Source organism: Palaemon carinicauda, chromosome 35 (genome assembly GCF_036898095.1).
Source record: "Palaemon carinicauda isolate YSFRI2023 chromosome 35, ASM3689809v2, whole genome shotgun sequence".
NCBI classification, from domain to species: domain Eukaryota; kingdom Metazoa; phylum Arthropoda; class Malacostraca; order Decapoda; family Palaemonidae; genus Palaemon; species Palaemon carinicauda.
Window position 1 is genome coordinate 15,166,145 of NC_090759.1, and position 20,058 is coordinate 15,186,202.

Here is a 20,058-nt window from a genome sequence, read left to right on the forward strand (position 1 = left end):
ACAAAACACACTTAGTGTAGTTAAATGCATTCCATTTTACTGTAAATACTAGGTAAAGCAGGCAATAAAATTGTCTGTTGTAAATTATGTTGTACACAATGACATCAGAAATGGATTGCATCGTAATTGAAGTGATCCATTTCCGTTATCATAGTGTACACTACTGAAATATTTGTTTGTAAATTAGTACCGTAATGTACTGCTGAGTAAAGTATACAGTACTGTATAACAGGTAAATAAATTTTATTTAGAATATGGATGCTTTACTTTACTATACATACGAAAAGACGATTATCATGATAAATTTTTGCGTAGCTGTACATCTACATACGGCCTCTCTCTCTCTCTCTCTCTCTCTCTCTCTCTCTCTCTCTCTCTCTCTCTCTCTCTCTCTCTCTCTCTCTCTCTCTCTCTCTAATAAATGAAATCTTTGTTTCTTTGCAAAGTTTCTAAAAATATTCACTGACAGCTGTAATAAATAATTTCCTAAGCTTTATAATCAAGCACCACAGAGCTAAAAACTATAAAATATCGTGCATCGGCAATATGAATGAAACTCCAGTTAACGTTATACAATTCAACTCACAGTACAAGTAAATAGAATATGAGAGAAGCATTTCAAATGAAACTATTGGAATTAGTATGCTAATCGGAAAATGATAGATCAAGTAATAATTGTTTATTTTAGTAAATATGAAATATCCCTCAGTAACATGCCATAATAATAAGGGAGTTATTTGATCCGAAAATTGAGGTTGACAACCGACTATGCAGGGTTGATCAGCTGATTTGAATGTAAATAATGCATGAGATTATAATTTGCTGTTTTTTTTTTTTATTAGAAATATGATACTAAAATGTGAATATTACACGCATTATCTTTAACAGTTATGTGGAATACCAGTTTAATCAAAATCTGGTTTATTTCAAATATAGCTGTAATTTTTTACCACAGTAAATGGATGCACACTGTACAGAGAGAGCTAAGACCACTGACCAGCTTGGTGTAGACTAGGTAGGTAGTGGCGCGCAGTGCTCCGCTCCCAGTGTAAAGGAGGGCGGGCTATTTGAAATCATGCCCGGGTTGAATTTCATTGCGATTTTTATGTGAATTTTTATTTAATAGGTATTGCATTGTTCTCAGCAGTGAAAAAACGAAACTGCAAAGAAAGAACCCGCGATAAAAGAGGGCTGACTGTACTACCTGCCGCTACCCATTATGGATGGTAGAACTAGTGAGTTCATGTGCATAATCCTGCCCCCAACAAATGCTACACATTCAAGAAGTTTGAATGTGGTATGGTTGACACTTGATCTTCAGATTGTTCTAACTTCTAGGCTTTAAAGATAAAACAACTCAAATAGAAACAGTGTGTAAACTTAAAGAAATGCAAATCAGTTAAAGCTCTGGTAGTAGATAATACTAAAACAAATGAAAGGGGTAAATCAATTACACCAGAACTGGAAATGTATATTGAAAAATGCAAAAATACACCAAGGAAGCAGTCTCAAAATTATCTGTTATGATCTCAAAAGGCAAGCAGTAATAACACACAAATGGTATAAAATACAGAAAATATACAAGACAAAAGAAAAGTTAAACTAGACTTTACAAATTATAACCCGGAAACTAATTTTAGATATATGCAGTAAAGTATACAAATAAAAAACCCAGTAGTTAATCAAACCCAAACAAAAAAACTTCAGAAAATGAGTTAACTACCTAACTGCTAGTCCACACTCCATTTGCCACCTTCAAGAATCCCCAAAACTCCAAAATATACTTCAATTAAAAAAAACCACACACATACACCATTATTAGCTGAAGGAAAGGAAAGTTCATTGTCGGAAAAAGAAAAAGCAAAAATTAGTATTTATAGGAGCTGGCAAATAATAAATCTTAAGAGAAAGTTTATTTTAATTTACCTGTGACCTTTGTTAAAAGGAAAGTGAGCCAAATGAAATCAGTGAATTAGGAGAAAAGGGCTGCATTAAATGTTTTAAATGCTATTATGGATTCCTTTTTTGCTGTACAGTACAGCCTAGATCTGTGGAATTCTGTCAACCTGTATCAAAAGTAAGCCAGTTAATGGTTGGAGACCTGTGAGTCAAGGAAGGACAGGCACTTAACTATTGTATTTTCACTCTTCTGTCAGCTAGACTGAATTTTGCAACATCTTGGGTATTTTAAAGCCACAAAGACAACCCATAAATAATTAATGGCTTTATGGTAAAAAGAAATTATGAATTGCAGTGGTATATGCCTATACTGTACTGCATGATTTTTAAAACCAACAAAACAACACCATTAGTTTTGCCAATAGAATTTTATAATGAATTACAATCTATATAATTTTTTTATTTTTGTAATACTGTAATGCAATACTATACTCATATTTTATTTTTTAGGTTTTAAAGTGTACAAACTGTGTCTAGCTGTTTGATTGATTACCACTCTTGGGAGAACTTTTCTTGGGTGGAATGGAGTGGTATCAGAAAATATTTAAAACAATTCAAGAGTTAATGAGCTGTTTGTATCAATAATTTTTCATTGATAAATTAGTAATATCTAAATTTTCATTAGAAAAATAATGCTCTGTTAGCCAGAAAAATAAGGAAAAAATTATATTTTAACCCTTGTTTGTTTAGTGTGATCATAGTATGCACTGTTTATACTACTGTATTTTGTAATGTTAGGTGGAAGAAAGTTTTTCTTCTATAAAACTATTTTCTTATAACCATGGATGGCAGGATTTGTGGTAATTATTATGACTTTCTTCATCATGCAGGTTGCTTTAAATTGTAAGATGAATTATACTTAAATAGGTTTATGATTGATATAAAGAAAATTATCTTCATTGCCTAGAAAGTTTTATTACTTTTTTATACAAAAATAGCATAAATAATATAAAGAAAAGTATCTTCGTCACCAAGAAAGTTTTATTTACTGTTTTATACAAAAATAACATCTAATATTTTTATAGATGACAGGCCATTTTTAAGTAATTTTCTATTAATGTTTTCCTTTGTAATAGCTGTATTTTTGTACTCGAATAGTGTTGTGTTCGTAAAGATTACAAAAACTTAGGATACGTTTATGCATGGTTATTCTTTGTCAGTGTGGAGATTTTGGCAAGATTTAAAAACTAACATAAAATCTGTCTATTATGTTGCTGTCAACAGAGCTTTTTTTTATGGTGCAGCACGTGTGGTTGGTGAGCACAGTTATTTGTGTTGTACACAAATCAGGGTACTGTACTGATATTACAAACACTAAGCAGAAAGCCTATCTGGTGTATCATTGAGCGTATCGAATGTGTATTTTATCAAGCTTTGAAATTATTGCAAGAATATTACTAGCCATTTACTTTGATACCAAGTGTATTATTCAAGATACAAGTGGCATAGATATGCTTTCAAAGCTTGGGTTTTTTGCCACTAATGTCCAGGATGAGGCTTTTTGTAGCCCTGACAAAAGGTTTGGTGTTTGTGGTGTAAGCAAATAAACCTCTTGAAACAGGACATTACCATGATACTGCACTCTTAACACTTGTCTAATGATGATTTTATTTCTTCATGGATGCCTTCAAGATGCTTAAACCATCTCTCTGTGACACTGGAGTGGGTTTTTTTCATTCTGTATCCATGTTTGCCTGACTTGTTATCTGTGTGATTTGAATTTAGATTTTTACACAATTTTACACAATTTACAGCCATGTGCGTATACAAAAACAAACTTTTATTTTACTCCTGATGTAGTTCAGTATTAACCATGAATTGAGTAATTTGTAGGTTAAAGAAGTCTTGAAGCTTAATTTTTGGCAAGAATCCTTTGGTGAGTATACTGTTTAGGGTGACTGAGTATATTTCTTTAAGGTTAGTTTTCCTTTGTAGGGGGAATTCTCTTATTAGATTCAAAATCATATGATAATAACATTTGTGAGTTAATAATGATATTCATTGCACTTCTGTCATTCTTTAAATGTTTCTGGATAAAGTTGGTATGTTGATTTTGTACTTTTTTAGGATCTCAGAATATGTAACAACTTTGCAATTTTCAAATGCCAATGCATATGATTATAAAGGGAAAAAGAAAATATCACAGGTGTTCATTAAAGTTCAATATATATATTTTTACAATAACCCTAACCTGTGTTTAACAATGCTTGGAAAATAATTCATTGCTTTACATTCTTTCATGAAATGCAAAAACCTACACGACTTTACTGTTATTTGTCAATTCTTATACAGTATTTGACCAATAAGTCTCTGGCAATTGCAGTGGAATTACATGTGTCCTTGTAATTCTCAAGTTTATTAGTGCTTGGGATTGCATATCAATTGGAAAAAGTTTGTGCCTTCACTGAGAGCTACACACCTGGATATGGACTTTGTCAATGAAAAAACTATTCTTTGCATCACAGAGGACAGGATTAGGAGATTGCCTTTTTGATGTAGGAGTTTCAGTGCCAACCAGATTCTCCGTCCGAGTCGTAAAATCCATTAAATGAGCATTTGTGTCACTGGAAATAAGGTCTTCTACGTCACCTCAGATTTCAGTCCTCTTTACAACCTGCCACAGCGTGATTGACTATATCTCTACTGAATGGAAACCCAGCTGGAGCCTCAAATGTAGTTCAGGGATCTTCAAAGGTGACAAATTCTGTCACCATTTGGTAGGAGTTTCAGTTGTCCCTCTTTCTCCTGGGATATTGGTGTTCAAGGGATCATGGAGTCATGGATTGATGACCATACCTACCAGACCACTGGGAAACTGGAATTTGAACGTTGCTGTACAGGTACCAAAAAAAATTCCAAGTCTTCTCATCCTCAAGTAGCTACATTTTCAGATTTAACATCCTTGAGAGGCTTCACCTTCACTCTTAAAATTTATCCAGCAAGGTTTGAAAGGTAGAGTATATATACAGAGAATTCTCCGGCAAGCATTTTAGGATTCTGTAAGAATTAACCTATAACCTTTATCAGACCAAGTGGAGGTAATTCAGTAGAGTCTTTTCCTTTGATGATATAGGAAATTGTCTATTTCCACCATGAATTGTTATACATCTGCCTTATGTAAAGTATTTAAGCTTCCAGGACTATTTATGGATTCTTGAATGTATTTGAAGAAGCTCATCCAGCATTTGAGAAAAGAGCGGCCTACGATGTGAATCAAGAAGGTTCATTGCCTGAAAGCCATGTGTACTAGAGGTTAAACATTATTGGGACTGTTGTTTGCCCCTGAATTTTTGGTGAAGACACAAATAACAATGAGCAGTCCGGATTACCACAGCATCTTACGTGATCCCTTACTATTATTATAGGTAACACGTATGTTATTTTAGTGTAGGGTAACAACCCCAAGCTGTTGATCCCTTCAGGGCAATGAAGGCAGTAACAGGCTAGGAATTCATTTTCATACCGACTATGGAAAAAGCCTATATTGATGTGCCAGATGGTCAAACAGAATGGGTAAAGAGTACAAGTCCAGGAAATATTAACAGTCTCTACTTTTGTTGCTTTAAAACAACTTTCCACATTGGTAGTATCCATCTAAGAGATGTCACTCTGAAATGATTGGATTTTTATGTGTTGCAACTGGTAGTTGTAGCAGCCAAAGGATAGCCTTTGTGGGAAGATGTTAGGGATTCTTCACCTTTCACTTCTTTATTACTCCAACTCTATTCACCCATTCATATTAAAAGTTAATGACATAGATTTGCATGGTACAGTGTTTTTCTGTGCTAAACTTTCAAGATACTTGCCATATTAAAACACTTTGCTTTACAATTTATGGGTATTCTCTATTAACAGCAACCCTTGGAGTTACCATGCCAAGTCTATTACTCATAACATTCCTCCCTTTGTCGTAAGTGGTCTCCTGGATTCTGCTGACAAACCCCCACAGGGGTATTAAGGAACTCAACCTCCCACCTAAATTATAATTTAAACACACTGTATGATGAATATGTTTGAAAGCATCAACCCAGAAGCATATTTGTAGATTGCCATTAGCAACTACTTACATGATAAATGCCATTGACGATGAGTAGGGAACAAAGGAAAGTTAGATTTTGCAGCACAAAATTAGTTATTTCATACAATCCCATCTATCTTTTCCATCTCATTTTCAAACTACAGCATAGTACAACACAAAAAGGGAGAAAGGTGATAAATTGGTGCATTAGGATCAAGGCAGTGCATGTGTTGTTAGACGACCATGCAGTATAATTGTCTGTCGGAGAACAGACTATTGAGTTTGGGGAAGTTAAAATATTGTTTTTAATGAAGGCTACATTCCATAATAATTTATAAACAGTCAATGAACAGTGAATGAAAATAATTTTGACAGAGTTCTCAACATTTTCAGTCTTTCCAATTACTGGAACTGTATGTAATTTTAGATATAATTACAACAGTTTTATTCCTTTTTAAAGAGCAAAGTCATAGGCCAGCATAGTTATTCTTTAGCTTACATCCATTTAAGTAACTTATTTATGACAAACAAATAAAAAGAGCGGGATTTTGTATCAAACTTCCGATGGTTCCGTATTATATGGAAACATTTTCTTCTTTATTGCAATGATTGTCACATTATATTTGAATGATTCTGTTTGGTTTTATTAATAATTTTTGTGTAAGTTTAACTATAATTGTTTAATAATATTTTCATAATTATTGAAAATGTCTATAGATGTGTGCATGCATATTTTTTTTTCTCGATGTTGTTAAACACATTTTGCATTGTCCTAACTGGAAATTATTGAAATACACATCACTCACTTGTGTAAATTTCAAAATAAAACAGTTGAATATTAAATAGAAAGTTATACAGAATTATAAATAACATTTAGGATTTGGCATTGTTTTTTTACATAACTGATTTTGAGCGAAGCGAAAAATCTATTTTTGGGTGAGATAGCCATGTCGTCCTGATGGAAGGTTCCTATAAGTAGCTTCCTAGGGTATGTTTAACTACAGTGATATTCCCAGAGAATTTACCTTTCGGTCTCCAGAATTCTAACTCCTGGTGCGAATATCCTTAAAATTTCTCCTAAGGATATCGCATAAATCAGAGGACGTATATCTTGATACGACACATAGCAGTCTTTACCTCGAATAGCGTTTTCGCTTCGAGGGGGTAAAGTGGGAAATTTTGAAGGGGAGCCGATATCAAGGTTACCCTTCCTCCGTTACTACTTTGAATATCCAGATGGTGCTGTACGTCGCCGCCATGTTTATTCCTTGTAGCGTTGAGCAAGGTGCTAAAGGTATAGTAGTTTCGGGAGGGATCCTGCCAAAGGCCTTTTCTATGAAAAAGGAGGGCGGGTCCATCAGGACGACATGGCTATCTCACCCAAAAATAGATTTTTCGCTTCGCTCAAAATCCCTTTTTTGGGCGTAGGCCATGTCGTCCTGATCTGTATCTGTGGATTTTCCAAATGTGACTTAGCCTCAGGACGATTATTCCTTGGCCACAAAAACTGAAAATTTATTAAATTTTCTAATATGCATTTCTGTGATTTTGATTGTCTCTTCGCACTGTGTAAGAACACACGGCACAAGTGTTGTCTCTATGTTTCTTCACCTTTTGAAAACTAGAACAGTCCATAGTGCCACCTTGGTGACACTTATCTTAAAGTATTGCACTGTGAAGTGTCAACACCTTCACCCATACTTTGACAGTCCCAATCAATTCACTGTTCCTCGCAGCACTAGACAACAGGTTTTAGGACACTACCTGCCGTCACGACAAATCGTTTCAACTCTTGCACTTGCTTCACGTAATGTTTAAAGAACACTCTGGATGACTTCCATCCAGTGTATGAGCAAAGCCGCTCAAAGTCCATGTATTGGAAGAAGTTTAATGACGAAGCAATATTTCTCGGATCATGACCTGCGGGTGCACTGTCAGGATCCGCTCTGCGAACGAAATAGGTGATCTTTGCTCCCAGTTGTCTTAGGGATAGATTTAACCCCGATGTTTTTCCCTTAAAGAGCTGTCCTCCCCTGAAGTCTGAAGTTCTACGAAGATAGACCTTTAGACACTCTACTGGACACAGCAAGACATCTTCCTTCAGAGGGCAGATTCTCCAGGGACCCCACCTTTTGGTAGGTAGCTCGTTCTTGGCGAGAAATGCTGGGTCAGGAAAGAGATTCAGTTCTCCCACTTCTGTGAACTGAATATGGCCCTCATCTCTGGATAGGGCCACTATTTCACTAACTCTGACCCCCCAAGGCTAGAGCAAACAAGAATATAACTTTCCGAGTTGAGTCTTTCAGGGAGCAATCCTCATTGTTCACTGTTGAAGCAAAGTGTAGGACCTTATCCAGGGACCATGAAATGGGCTTCAGAGGGGCTGCAGGCTTAAGCCTAGCACAAGCCTTAGGGATCTTGTTAAAGATTTCATTTGACAAGTCTACTTGGAAGGAGTGTAGCAGAGATCTAGTCAAGGCTGATTTACACGTTATCGTATTAGCTGCTAAACCTTGTTTATGAAGGTGGATAAACAGAGTCTGTTGAGATTTCTTTTAGTCCTTTTGCCTTGACGAAAGCAACCCACTTCTTCCAAGATGACTCATATTGTCCTCTAGTAGACTTAGACATATTCTTCTAAGAAGTCTATACTGTCTCTCGAGATCCCAAACCTTTTCTTTACTGCTAAGGAGAGAAAATCATGAAATGAAGGTTTTGGGTTTCCTGTGATGAAGCGAAGACAGTCGACTTCTGTACTTGTTGAGTCAGTACTGGGTCCGGCAGAGGGACCAGCCTCAGCTTCAGTTCCAATACTAGAGGGAACCAGTTGTTCTTTGGCCACATGGGAGCCACTAGAGCTGCCATTCCCTGAAAGGATCTCAGCTTGTTGAGGACCTTCATTAAGAGGTTGGTTGGAGGGAACAGGTAAATCCAGTTCCATTTGTTATAGTCGAGGGACATGGGGTCCACCGTTTCCGCTAGAGGGTCCTCGTATGGGGCCACGTAACGAGGTAGTTTCTTGTTGTCGCTCGTCACGAAGTGGTCGATCTGCAGTTCTGGGACTTGACGTAAGATGAAGGAAAATGATCCTGCGTCTAGGGACCATTCTAACTCTATCGGCGTGAGCCTGGATAGAGCGTCCGCTGTCACATTGCGGAATCCTTGAAGGTGAACTGCTGATAAATGCCATCTCTTCTTCTACGCTAGGTGGAATATGGCCAACATCACTTGGTTGGTTTGGGGTGATCTTGAACCTTGACGATTCAAACATCTCACTATCACCTCGCTGTCTAAGATCATTTTTATGTGGATTGAATGTTGAGGGGACAGTTTCTTCAGCGTGAGAAAGACTACCATGGCTTCCAAAACGTTGATGTGGAAGATCTTGAATAGGGAAGACCAAGTCCCTTGGACTTTCCATTGGTGAGAGTGACCTCCCCAACCTTCTTTTGATGCATCCATATGGATGATGACTGAAGGTAGATTTGGTTGCAATGGCACAGACCTCTTCAGGTTCTTGGCCTTCGACCATGGCTTGAGAAGTGATCGTAGTCGAGTCAGTATCGGTCCTCTTAGATCTCTTCGAACGTTTGATGCCTATTTTCTCCAGACTCCTGATGCATCTTTTAGTTGTGCTCTTAGCACCGGGTCTGTCACTGATGCAAACTGAAGAGAACCCAGTACTCTCTCCTGTTGGCGTCTTGATATCCTGTCGGATTTCAGTAGTCTCTTGACAGATCCCGCTATCTCTCTCCTCTTCCCCGGGGGAATGGAGAGACGGTGTGACTTCAAGTTCTAATGAATTCCTAGCCATTGAAACTCTTGAGCTGGAGATAATCGAGCGTGACGTTGATCTTGAATCCCAGATGTTCCAGGAATTGGATCACTTTCATGGATGCTTGCATGCACTCCGTCTCGGATGCTGCCCACACCAGCCAGTCGTCCAGGTAGGCTACTACCTGGACACCTTCTAGGCATAGTTGTTGAACGACTGCATCTGCAAGCTTTGTAAAAATCCTTGGGGCTATGTTTAGTCCGAAGGGCATGGCTCTGAAGACGTATTTCTTCTTCTGTAGCCTGAATCCTAGGTAGGAGGAGAGGGGGCGATTGATTGGAATATGCCAATATGCATCTGCCATGTCTATCGAGACTGTGTACGCCCTTTTTGGCAGCAGGGTCCTTATGTATTGAAGGGTTAACATCCTGAACTTGTTGTTTTCTATGAACTTGTTGAGTGGCGACAAACCCAGAATGACTCTGAGTTTGTCTGAGTCCTTCTTGGGAACACAAAACCTAGTCCGTTCTTGATTAGGCTGTGGGCCCAAGGATCGAAGGTCCAGCGATCCTGAAATCTTTGGAGTCTTCCTCCTACTGGAAGCATCTCATTGCTTCGACTGTCCGGAGGACTTGCCTCCTTGACCGCGTCCTCCCTTAGCCCCTGTTCCGCATGGGGGTTATCTAGAGGAGCCCTTTTTTAACCCTCTACCTTTCGGATGAAAGGTAGTGGTCTGCCTCTCATACGCAGTATTAAATACTGGTGACTGGGCAACCAGCTGTTGAGGCACCATCTGGTAAGTTGGCTGGGGTTGTGCCACCATCTGGGGCACCGCGGTCATGGGAACTGCGGGAAGTTGTTGCTGCTGCTGTTGTCTGACAGGACGACAGGGCAACCTGGGTCTCTAAGTCTTCCTCTTTGGTTGGGGACCCTCATCCGAGGAAGACTTCCTCTTCGCCGACATGCCCCACTTCTGGAGAAGATTCCTATTCCCCCTGGTGGCCTTGTCCACTACCTCTTTGACTACTTCACTCGGGAAGAGGTCTTTTCCCCAGATATTGGAGGCTATCAGCTTCCTGGGTTCGTGTTTCACTGCAGCCGAAGCAAACACGAACTCCCTACATGCCCGTCTGGCCTTAACAAAGCCATATAGGTCCTTGACTCGCTTGGCATTGCCTCCAAGGTAATCTGGAGGGACAGGGATGCGGCAAGTCTCTCCTTTGTCTCTTTCTCCCTTCGCAAGAGAAAATCAGACAGCTTAGGGAGGTTTTCACTGAATTGGCGTCCAACTTCCCAAATGAGAAGGTAAGGTGGATTTCCTTCCACTCGTTCCCATCCGTAGGCAGGGCTAGGGACAAGGGTCTACACTTCTCGAGTGTAGGGCAAGGCTTGCCTGCATCCACTGCCTTCATGACTGCCTTAAACCCTTTTGCCGTAAAGGGAAAGGCTAGTTTAGCTGGAGCAAGAAAAGAAGGGTGTGTCTTGCTAAGGGCTGGCACTTTCGATTTAGTGAAGCCCTTTTCTTTCAGGCTACTTGCCAACGGAGCCTGAGCTTTTTCATGGTCAAGCACTATGACCTCTTTTGGTTGTCTCCTCCTTGGACACAGGTTCCGCCTTCAAGCGGACGAAGCAGTCTGGGTAAGACTTAAAGCTGGGCCAAAAGTCAACATCCTCTATGAGGACAGCCCCCAGCTTCTCTGAAATGAAAATCTTCCCATTGGAGATAGGCATGTATTCCGCATGTTTCCAAGGGTTCACGTCAGAGCAAGGAGGAAGATCTTTCACGTTGAGTCTCCTCTGAGACCCACGGGACATCCTCTCATCTAGGTGGATGACCTTTATCGCGTCAGAGACGTCCGTATCTACGGAAATCTGGACGCAAGGGATCTCAGGTTGATGCTGGGGTATAACGGCATCCGCATTCGCCCTAGGGAACAGACAGGCACACATCCGTTCATTCGGAAGGTAAGGCCCCGTGGCATTCTTCTGAAAGCCACGAACCCATCTGCGCAGCTTACTCCGTGCTGCATCCCTTGACTCCGCTGTCTTGGGGTCATCAAAAGCCTCAGTAACTAAGGCCTTACACACATTGCATTCCTGGAGGTCCCAGTACTTTAGAGGTCCCTTGAAGATGGAGCAGAGAGAGTGAGCCCTGCACTCTACATGGCCATAGAAGTCCCTGCTCCTCACGTTGCAAAAGACTCTCTGGCACTTGGGATGGTCCTCCTGTAAAGAGAGGAAAACTAAATGAGTATGCGGTAGTTCATCTCTCCTGATAAACTATATAAATATTATTATTAATATTTTCGCATATTTATTGCATATAGCTTAGGATAGATAAGCTAGAAAAGAATTGGGAAAGACACATACTTGTGTTTCCCGTCCAACCAATGGCTGCGACCTCCCAAAAATTAAAACCTAGAGTTTTCCTATTCAGGAAACCCAATGGAAGAATTCTAACCTGTAAGGATAGATAAGTGTAACTTAACACTGACTTTCCAAAGGTTTTAATAATGAGGGTAAATTGTAACTGATCATCTATCAGTATGTGGAAAGAAATCTTTTCTTTCCATATATAATAGGTCTCAACAATAGACTGCATGGATACACAGGGTATGTGGGAAAAATAACTACTGTATAATATATACTATAGTTTTCTGTCTGCGGTATGATCTATACTGCAAATATACTGGCTACTATATAATCCTATATTGTAGTTTTAGTCGGCATGTTGCCGGCTAGGCTAGCACCTGGAGGCACTGTCCAGCCGGCGCCTTGCCAGCTGGGGTAGTGTCGGCGCACCAGTCCAGCCGGCGTCTTGCCGGCTGGGGTAGTGGCTGGCAGCATCAACCTGGCCGGCATCTGCTGGCTAGGTTATTCCAGCCGGGCTAGTGGGGTAGTGGCCGGCACCTGCCGGCTAGGTTAGTACCCGGCGGCACTAGCCGATAGAGAGAGAGAAAGCAATGAGTGAAGGGTACCTTATTAAATGTATATTAACAGTAAATAAAGGTGTAAGTACTCAGTCTTACTGCCTTCCTCCAGAATGAGGGTTCAAATAGAAGGGGAGAAGGTATCATTCAGGCTTCCACCCAAACACAAACCATTGCCGGTCTCTGCCGGCCACTGGTATGTGGATGGCAGTCCAAGAGAGGACTGAAGAACATTACAGTATAGGGGTCTCCCGCAGGCACAGTTTTTCCTGGAGCCTTACGTCCATAAGGGAAGGCTGAGCGACTAAGCCGGTGCATGTAGGAGCCCTGGCTGGCCCCACAACCTGCCAGCAAGCGGTGAGATTGTAGGACGATGGCCAAAGGGTTGCGATGGCTAGGCCTAAAGGACAGAGGGGGGAGGGAAAAGGGTCCTGTATGAGGTGTGGAAGGAGCCACCAGGGTTGCTGGTCCTACCACACCCCTAAGAAACTCTGTTTCAGTATCGGCGCCATCCTAGGCGGCAGGAGAATATCTATACTCCAGCTTAGGGTCTACCAATACAGTTAAGGGGGAGACGGCAAACTTGCCGCCTCCTCTCAACAAGGGAGAAACAGAGTTCCAGTGCCAGCGCCATCCTAGGCGGCAGAAGTATGTCTATTCTTCAGCCTAGGGTCTGTGAGCACAGGACTAGTTTACTAGACTGCAGGGAGAAGGTGGCGGCATCATACAACCACTTCAAGTGCGGCCTAGGGAGGTCTAGCCTCCTTTGCCAGCAGCCTAGTCTGGCAGGGGAGTGACTATTCACCCTGCCGGCCAGCTGCCTGCACAAGACCATATACTCTGAAGTTCTGACTGAAACCCAAAGCCTGCCATCTGCCGGCCAGGGGAAGAGACAGAAAACACTAGCCTAGTCATGCCTGAGTATCTACTCAAGGCAAGACCAAATAGGGTTGTAGCCTAAGGCTATGATCAGAGGGAAGGAGGGATTACAGTACCCTTAAATCTCCACTGGAGACGAGTATCGGTTTATGTAATAATTCTAGGAGATACTGTATCTATCTCCGCCTGAATGATAAAACGATACACGAGGGTAACCGGGTAACATGTATGAAAGTATACTAAAGCCACTAGACTAGTAGCCTAGTGGCGGGTGAGAATCGACTACCGTAATCGCCGAAACTCTCTCGTATACAATCTCAGAAGAGGAATATATATATGCAGTCAATGTATCTTACACGTATAAATTGCCTAAATAGCTTCATTTAATTGTTATTACACTAGGAATGTCTATTATATCATGCATGAAAGTAAACTAAAACGCATAGGCTAGGAAGCCTAGTGCAAGCAAGGATCGGTTACCTAAATCGCCGAAACTATCAAGAATACAATCGGCATAATATAATTAATTCCTAGCAATGAAGACTGAATAGCTCCAAGATATTCATGCTATTAATACCGGGAAAGTCGTTCAGGCTAAATAAATAACTCATGCGTAATGAACGACAGCGTCCATGACGCCTCCGGTTAAGGCAAAGCTCTCACTTAAATTAACCTAATTTCACTGTGAGGCAAGAGCTAAAATTTATACAATGTAAAGATCGAATACTCAACTTTCCAGAGGCAGAAGAGGCTGGAGATTGCATGATAAATCCGAAAAGTAGAGCGTACTCCAAAGAGCAACAGGGAAAATCACCGAGCTGTAGCGCTACACTTATAGGAATAAACATGGTGGCTATGTACAGCGCCATATGGATACTCAAAGTAGTGACGGTGGAAGGGTAACCTTGATATCGGCTCCCCTTCAAAATTTGCCACTTTCCCCCTCGAAGCGAAAACGCTATTCGGGGTGAAGATCGCCATGTGTCGTATCAAGATATACGTCCCCTGATTTATGCGATATCCTTAGGAGAAATTTTAAGGATATTCACGCCAGGAGTTAGAATTCTGGAGACCTAAAGGTAGATTCTCTGGGAATATCACTGTAGTTAAATATACCCTAGGAAGCTACTTATAGGAACCTTCCATCAGGACGACATGGCCTGAGCCCAAAAACACATGTTATGGAATCTGACAATTGTTATATGTTAAAATTTATTTGGGTTAATTCAAGTTATCATCATAAAACAAACTTTAACAAACTACAAAAGTGGCTGCACTCCATTTTAATGTAACAAAATTACAGGAGTTGGAAGAGGGTATTACTTGACTTGGTATGTAATTTGCAACTGTCATTTTTTAAGCAAGAGATAAAAGTAAAAGTCTGGGGATGGAAAACATGAAAAGAGGAAAGATGTGTATGAAATATTTAAAAAAAAAAATTTATCCATCACTGTGCCCACTTTTAATACTACAGTGTGAGTTGGTAGCAGCAGGAAATGATAAATGCGATAAACTTAATAAAAGGGGTAAATATTCATATAAATGATAGGTGTGATGATGTGGATGAATCTAAATATTTTTTTTTAATATAAATCAATGTCATAAATAATTATTGCATATATTCATTTATCTTACTATAATACTCCCTTGGAGATTAATTAATATAGTTATTACTGTATGTAATTATAGAATAGTATGGAATTTTATGATAATGGAAAACCCCTTTAAAATTTTCATTAGTTTACAGCTATATAGGCTACTTGTTAATGTTACTTGTGCATTGCATTGTGGATATTACATTAATGTAATTTCAGCATTCTTTTGTCCCCAAACTACACCCACTTTTCAGGTTTCTTGCTTTACCTCTGTTTCCACTTCCTTTTTGCTTCTGGATCGTCATGCACTTTCAAATTTATCTTCTTAATACCACTGCGAGATTTTCCTCAGTTGCGACTGGGCGCTGAATTACCTCCCTAGCCGCAGTATCAGAACTTAAGGCCCAAAGTTTATACATCCATCTAATATCTTATAGATTAAAATTTGTTAAAAGTTTCTGTTCTATATCAATGCTATTTTCATTATTAGAAAGAGAATTTTTACTTTTTCTTGAATATCTTAAGCAGCAATGTTGAAAGTCCATTAAAAAGGATCTTGTTGATAGAAAGCTGGCTGTTGAATGTAAAGTCTTTGGCCATCTCTTCAAAGATTAGCAATTTACAGAAATTTGAGATGATACAAAAGTGATATTAACTGAGTTTGGCACGCACACACACACACACACACACACACACACACACATATATATATATATATATATATATATATACATACATACATACATACATACATACATATTTACATACATACATACTTACTTATACATTTATACTGTATTATGTGTGTGTGTGTATATATATATATATATATATATATATATATATATATATATATATATATATATTGCAGTAAGAATTATCACCAATACAAATATTAATTTCTTTTATTTTTCTGTCAAGGCAACTCTGCATCAGTAGCTTTGGCCGGAGAAGAGCTCGAGATTGTTGACCCTGAACCTTCTGGAGAGTTGGAAGGAGAAGCACCACCACAAGTTGAGAATGAAGGCGAAAATGACAGCACTCCAGTGATTTCTTCCTTCGTCAATGAAAACAACAACATCGATCCTGCTATCCTCAAGGCCATGGCTCCAGATGGCGATGGTAATTATGTGAAGTAATTTTTAGCAATATTTAATATGTGGTCTTTTAGATTACTGTATAAACTATGCTTTTGTTAAGGTATTGAAGGTTGTCTGGGTAAGCAGAGTGTCGAGTTAGATGATAAAAGGATTTTAACATAATAGCCATGTCGTCCTGATGGAAGTTCCTGTAGGCATTTTTGTACTTGGGATATTTCCTGCGAGTGATATACCAGAGAATTTTACTTGTTGAGGTATCACAGGGTTCTTACCCCTGGAGCGAATATTCCGAAAGATATCGTGTATGTAACAGGGACGTGTTTAAAACAACTACGGCTATCCTTCCATGAATAGAGTTAACCTTGTCTCAAAGGATATGGGATAGGATTGGATATGTGGAAGAGCCGTTACAACTCTGATCCCAGTGTGTTACTGTAAACGTTCTCTGATTCGCCATTCCAGCAGCAGCCATCATATGAAACAGGGCTACACAATGAGAATTAGGAGGGGATGAAAAATAATGGGTGGGTCCATCAGGATGACATGGCTATCTCGCCCAAAAATAGATTTTTTTCTATGCCAAAATCTCTTTTCTAGGCTTGTGCCATGTCGTCCTGATGGAAGTGTACCAGAGAATTAAAATTCTCAGTTGTGGCAAATTAGAGTTTTAACCACACATGTGCTCTTTAGTGTTAACCTCACTAATTATAGAAGATTTAGAATCGTTCTACGATTAATGTATATGATTGTTTCTTTTACACTTCTAAATTTAGCTATTTGAGGCAATAGTCCAACTCTGTGAGTGGACTATACAAGTTTTTGTAGACTGTAATGAAATCAAACAGTTATCATCACAGCCCCACCAACTATGAAGAAAGTACCTTTGTATGGACACGTATCAACCAAGCAATAGTCTTTAAAAAATAGGGTTTGAAAATAAAGGTACACTACTTTTTATTTAGGAACAGTAGGTCCATATAAAGGAAATGCAAAACTATGAATAATCTTTTATTATTTCCAAAAGCATAAAAATGTAACAAAATTGGTGCAACAGTATTTACATTTTTTGTGCTTAAAACAAGAGATGTTTACCCCAGTAATATTGTATAGAATAGAATAGTAACATCATTCCATATGATAAAGAAAATATCACCTTTTGACTCTTCAATATAAACATAGTTTATAACACAATGCAAATTAGAAGAACATTCAACCTGAACTATGCACACAGTAAAAGTCCCATATTATACAGTCCATAAGAGTCCATGCACAACACTAAGAAGCTGGTTTAATCACACTACCAGCTGCTACAACAAAGGGTTTAATTTCTTCCAGTTGTTGCAAGTAATGTTTGAAAAGCACTCTTGAAGATATCCATTCAGTGTAAGCTTGTAAGCCTTCGAAGGACATATACTGGAAGAAGTTTAAGGAAGAGGCAACTTTCCTACGATCATGACCCAATGGCATACTATCCGGGTCAGCCCTTCTGATAAAATAGGTGAGTTTGAACCCTAGCTGTTTCAGAGAGATTAGATCCTGTTGTTTCCCCCTTCAAAAAGTTGTCCACCTTTAAAGGCCTCACCCTTTGACAGGTAAGCTTTAAGGCATTCCACAGGGCACAGAGAATGATCCTCCTTAAGGGGGACGATCTTCCAAGGCCCCCCAACGTTTCGTGGGCAGTTCATTTTTAGCCACAAATGCAGGATCTGGATATGAATTAACTTCTCCTAATTCCGAGAATTCAGTGTGGTCATCATCCCTTGGAAGTGCCACAATCTCGCTGACTCTAGCCCCAGAAGCCATAGCTAGTAAAAAGATCGATTTCGGAGTAAGATCCCTCAAAGAGGCAGAGTAGTTATCTATTGAGGAGGCTAAGTGCAAGACTTTGTCCAAATGCCATAGGATGGTTTTGGGGAGGATCATTTAGTTTCGGTCTAGCACAAGCCTTTGGGATCTTATTGAACAGTTCGCTGTTGAGGTCTATATCAAAAGCATAAGTGATAGGTCTGGTTATTGCCGATTTACATGAGGCAATAGTTGTGGAGGCCAGACCTTGTTCATGTAGTGTAATAAAGAATGATAAACAGAAGTCCATTGTAATTGAAGTGGGCTTATGTTTCTTAACAAACTCCACCCACTTCTTCCAAGAGGAAAAGTATTGTCCTTTTGTAGCAGAGGACTTGTATTATTTTATAAAATCAATCCTTTCCTTCGAAACTCTGTATTTTCATTTAGCAGCTAAGACTAGAAAATCATGAGCTGAAGGTCATTCGTTATCCAAGAGGAAGCGAAGAGTCTCCTGTTGAACATCCTGGGACAGCGTTGTTGTCGGCAGAGGAATCTAGCGAGGTTTGAGTTCCAGAACAAGGGGGTACCAATTGCTCTTGGGGAAATTTAGGGCCACTAATGCTGCTGTCCCCTTGAAGATCTGTAGCTTGTCCAGGACCTTCAGAAATAGATTGAACGGTGGAAAAAAGTGAATGCAAGTTCACTGGTTCCAATCCAGTGACACCGCATCTATCTCCACTGCTTCCGGATCTAAATCTGGAGCTACATACTGGGGAAGCTTCTTGTTGAAGCTCGTCGCAAAGAGATCTGATTTTTCGTCTAGAGACCATTCTGTTTCCAGAGGCTTGAATCTTGACAAGGTGTCCGCCGTCACATTGCGAACCCCTTCTAAGTGAACTGCAGAGAGATGCAAATTTCTATGCTTTGACAAAGTTAGGATGCCCTGTATTACGTGATTGATCTATGGAGATCTCAAACCCTGTCCGTTGATTCAGTGGACTAGCATCTTGCTATCGAGAACTAATTTGATTTGTGATTTTTTCTTTGGGTTCAATCTCTTCAGAGAAAGAAACACTGCCATGGCTTCTAGAATGTTGATATGGAATTGTTGAAATGCGACTGACCAATGACCCTGTATATTTTTGGTGGGCGTATGACTCCCCCAACCCTGTTCCGAGGCATCTGTGTGGATTGTCACTGATTGAGGAGGAAACGGAAGAGGTACGTGTATTGACAAGCTCTTGGCAGTGGACCATGACTTGAGCTGTTTGCACAGTAAAGCTGGAGTTTTTGTGGTGATGATCTCTGAGCATTTGATGCCTTTCTTCTGCAGACTCTGTTTGCATCCTTGAGTCTTGCTTTTAAGATTGGATTTGTAACTGCTGCAAATTGTAGCAAGCACAAGACTTTCCTGATGACATCTAGCGATCGTCTTCAACTGAAGGAGACACCTGACCGAACTTGCAGGCAGAGAAAGGATATGTGACTTCAAATCCCAGTGTAGACCTAGCCTCTAGAATTCTTGCGCTTGAGATAACCTGGACTTCTCGAGGTTGATTTGAAAAGCCCAGGGATTGAAGAAATTTCATAACTTCGTCGCAGCCAAAACTAACCAGTCGTCAAGGTATACCATCACTTGAAGACCTTTGTTCCTGAGTTGTTGAACAATGGTGTTGACTAGTTTTGTGAAAATTCTTGGATCTATGCTGATCCCAAAGGGCATAGCTTGAATACGTAGGCCTTTCTTGGCAGTCTGAAATCAAGGTAAGGGGAGAAGTGCTGAGCTATCAGAAGATGCCAATAAGTATCGTTAAGATCTATGGAGACAGTGTAGGACCCCTAGGGTAGTAGGTTCCGTATTTGCAAGATAGTTAGCATCTGGAACTTGTCGTTCTGAATGAAATTTAGAGGTGACAAATCCAGAATAGTTCGAAGAGTGTTCGAATCTTTCTTTAGCATGTAGAATAGACATCCTTGAAAGTTCATGGATTTTGTGCAACATATAACTGACTTA

General features: G+C 39.7%; 1 protein-coding gene across 3 annotated transcripts in view; it reads left to right on the plus strand.

Annotated features, from left to right (window-relative positions):
* Nucleotides 1–20,058, plus strand: part of IFT54 (intraflagellar transport 54) — a 334,194-nt gene that overhangs the window by 228,713 nt on the left and 85,423 nt on the right. For all 3 annotated transcript variants that reach the window (XM_068358769.1, XM_068358771.1, XM_068358770.1), the window contains one exon: nucleotides 16,078–16,278. In XM_068358769.1, coding sequence (XP_068214870.1) covers nucleotides 16,078–16,278 — 201 coding nt within the window. The remainder of the gene's footprint in view (nucleotides 1–16,077; nucleotides 16,279–20,058) is intronic.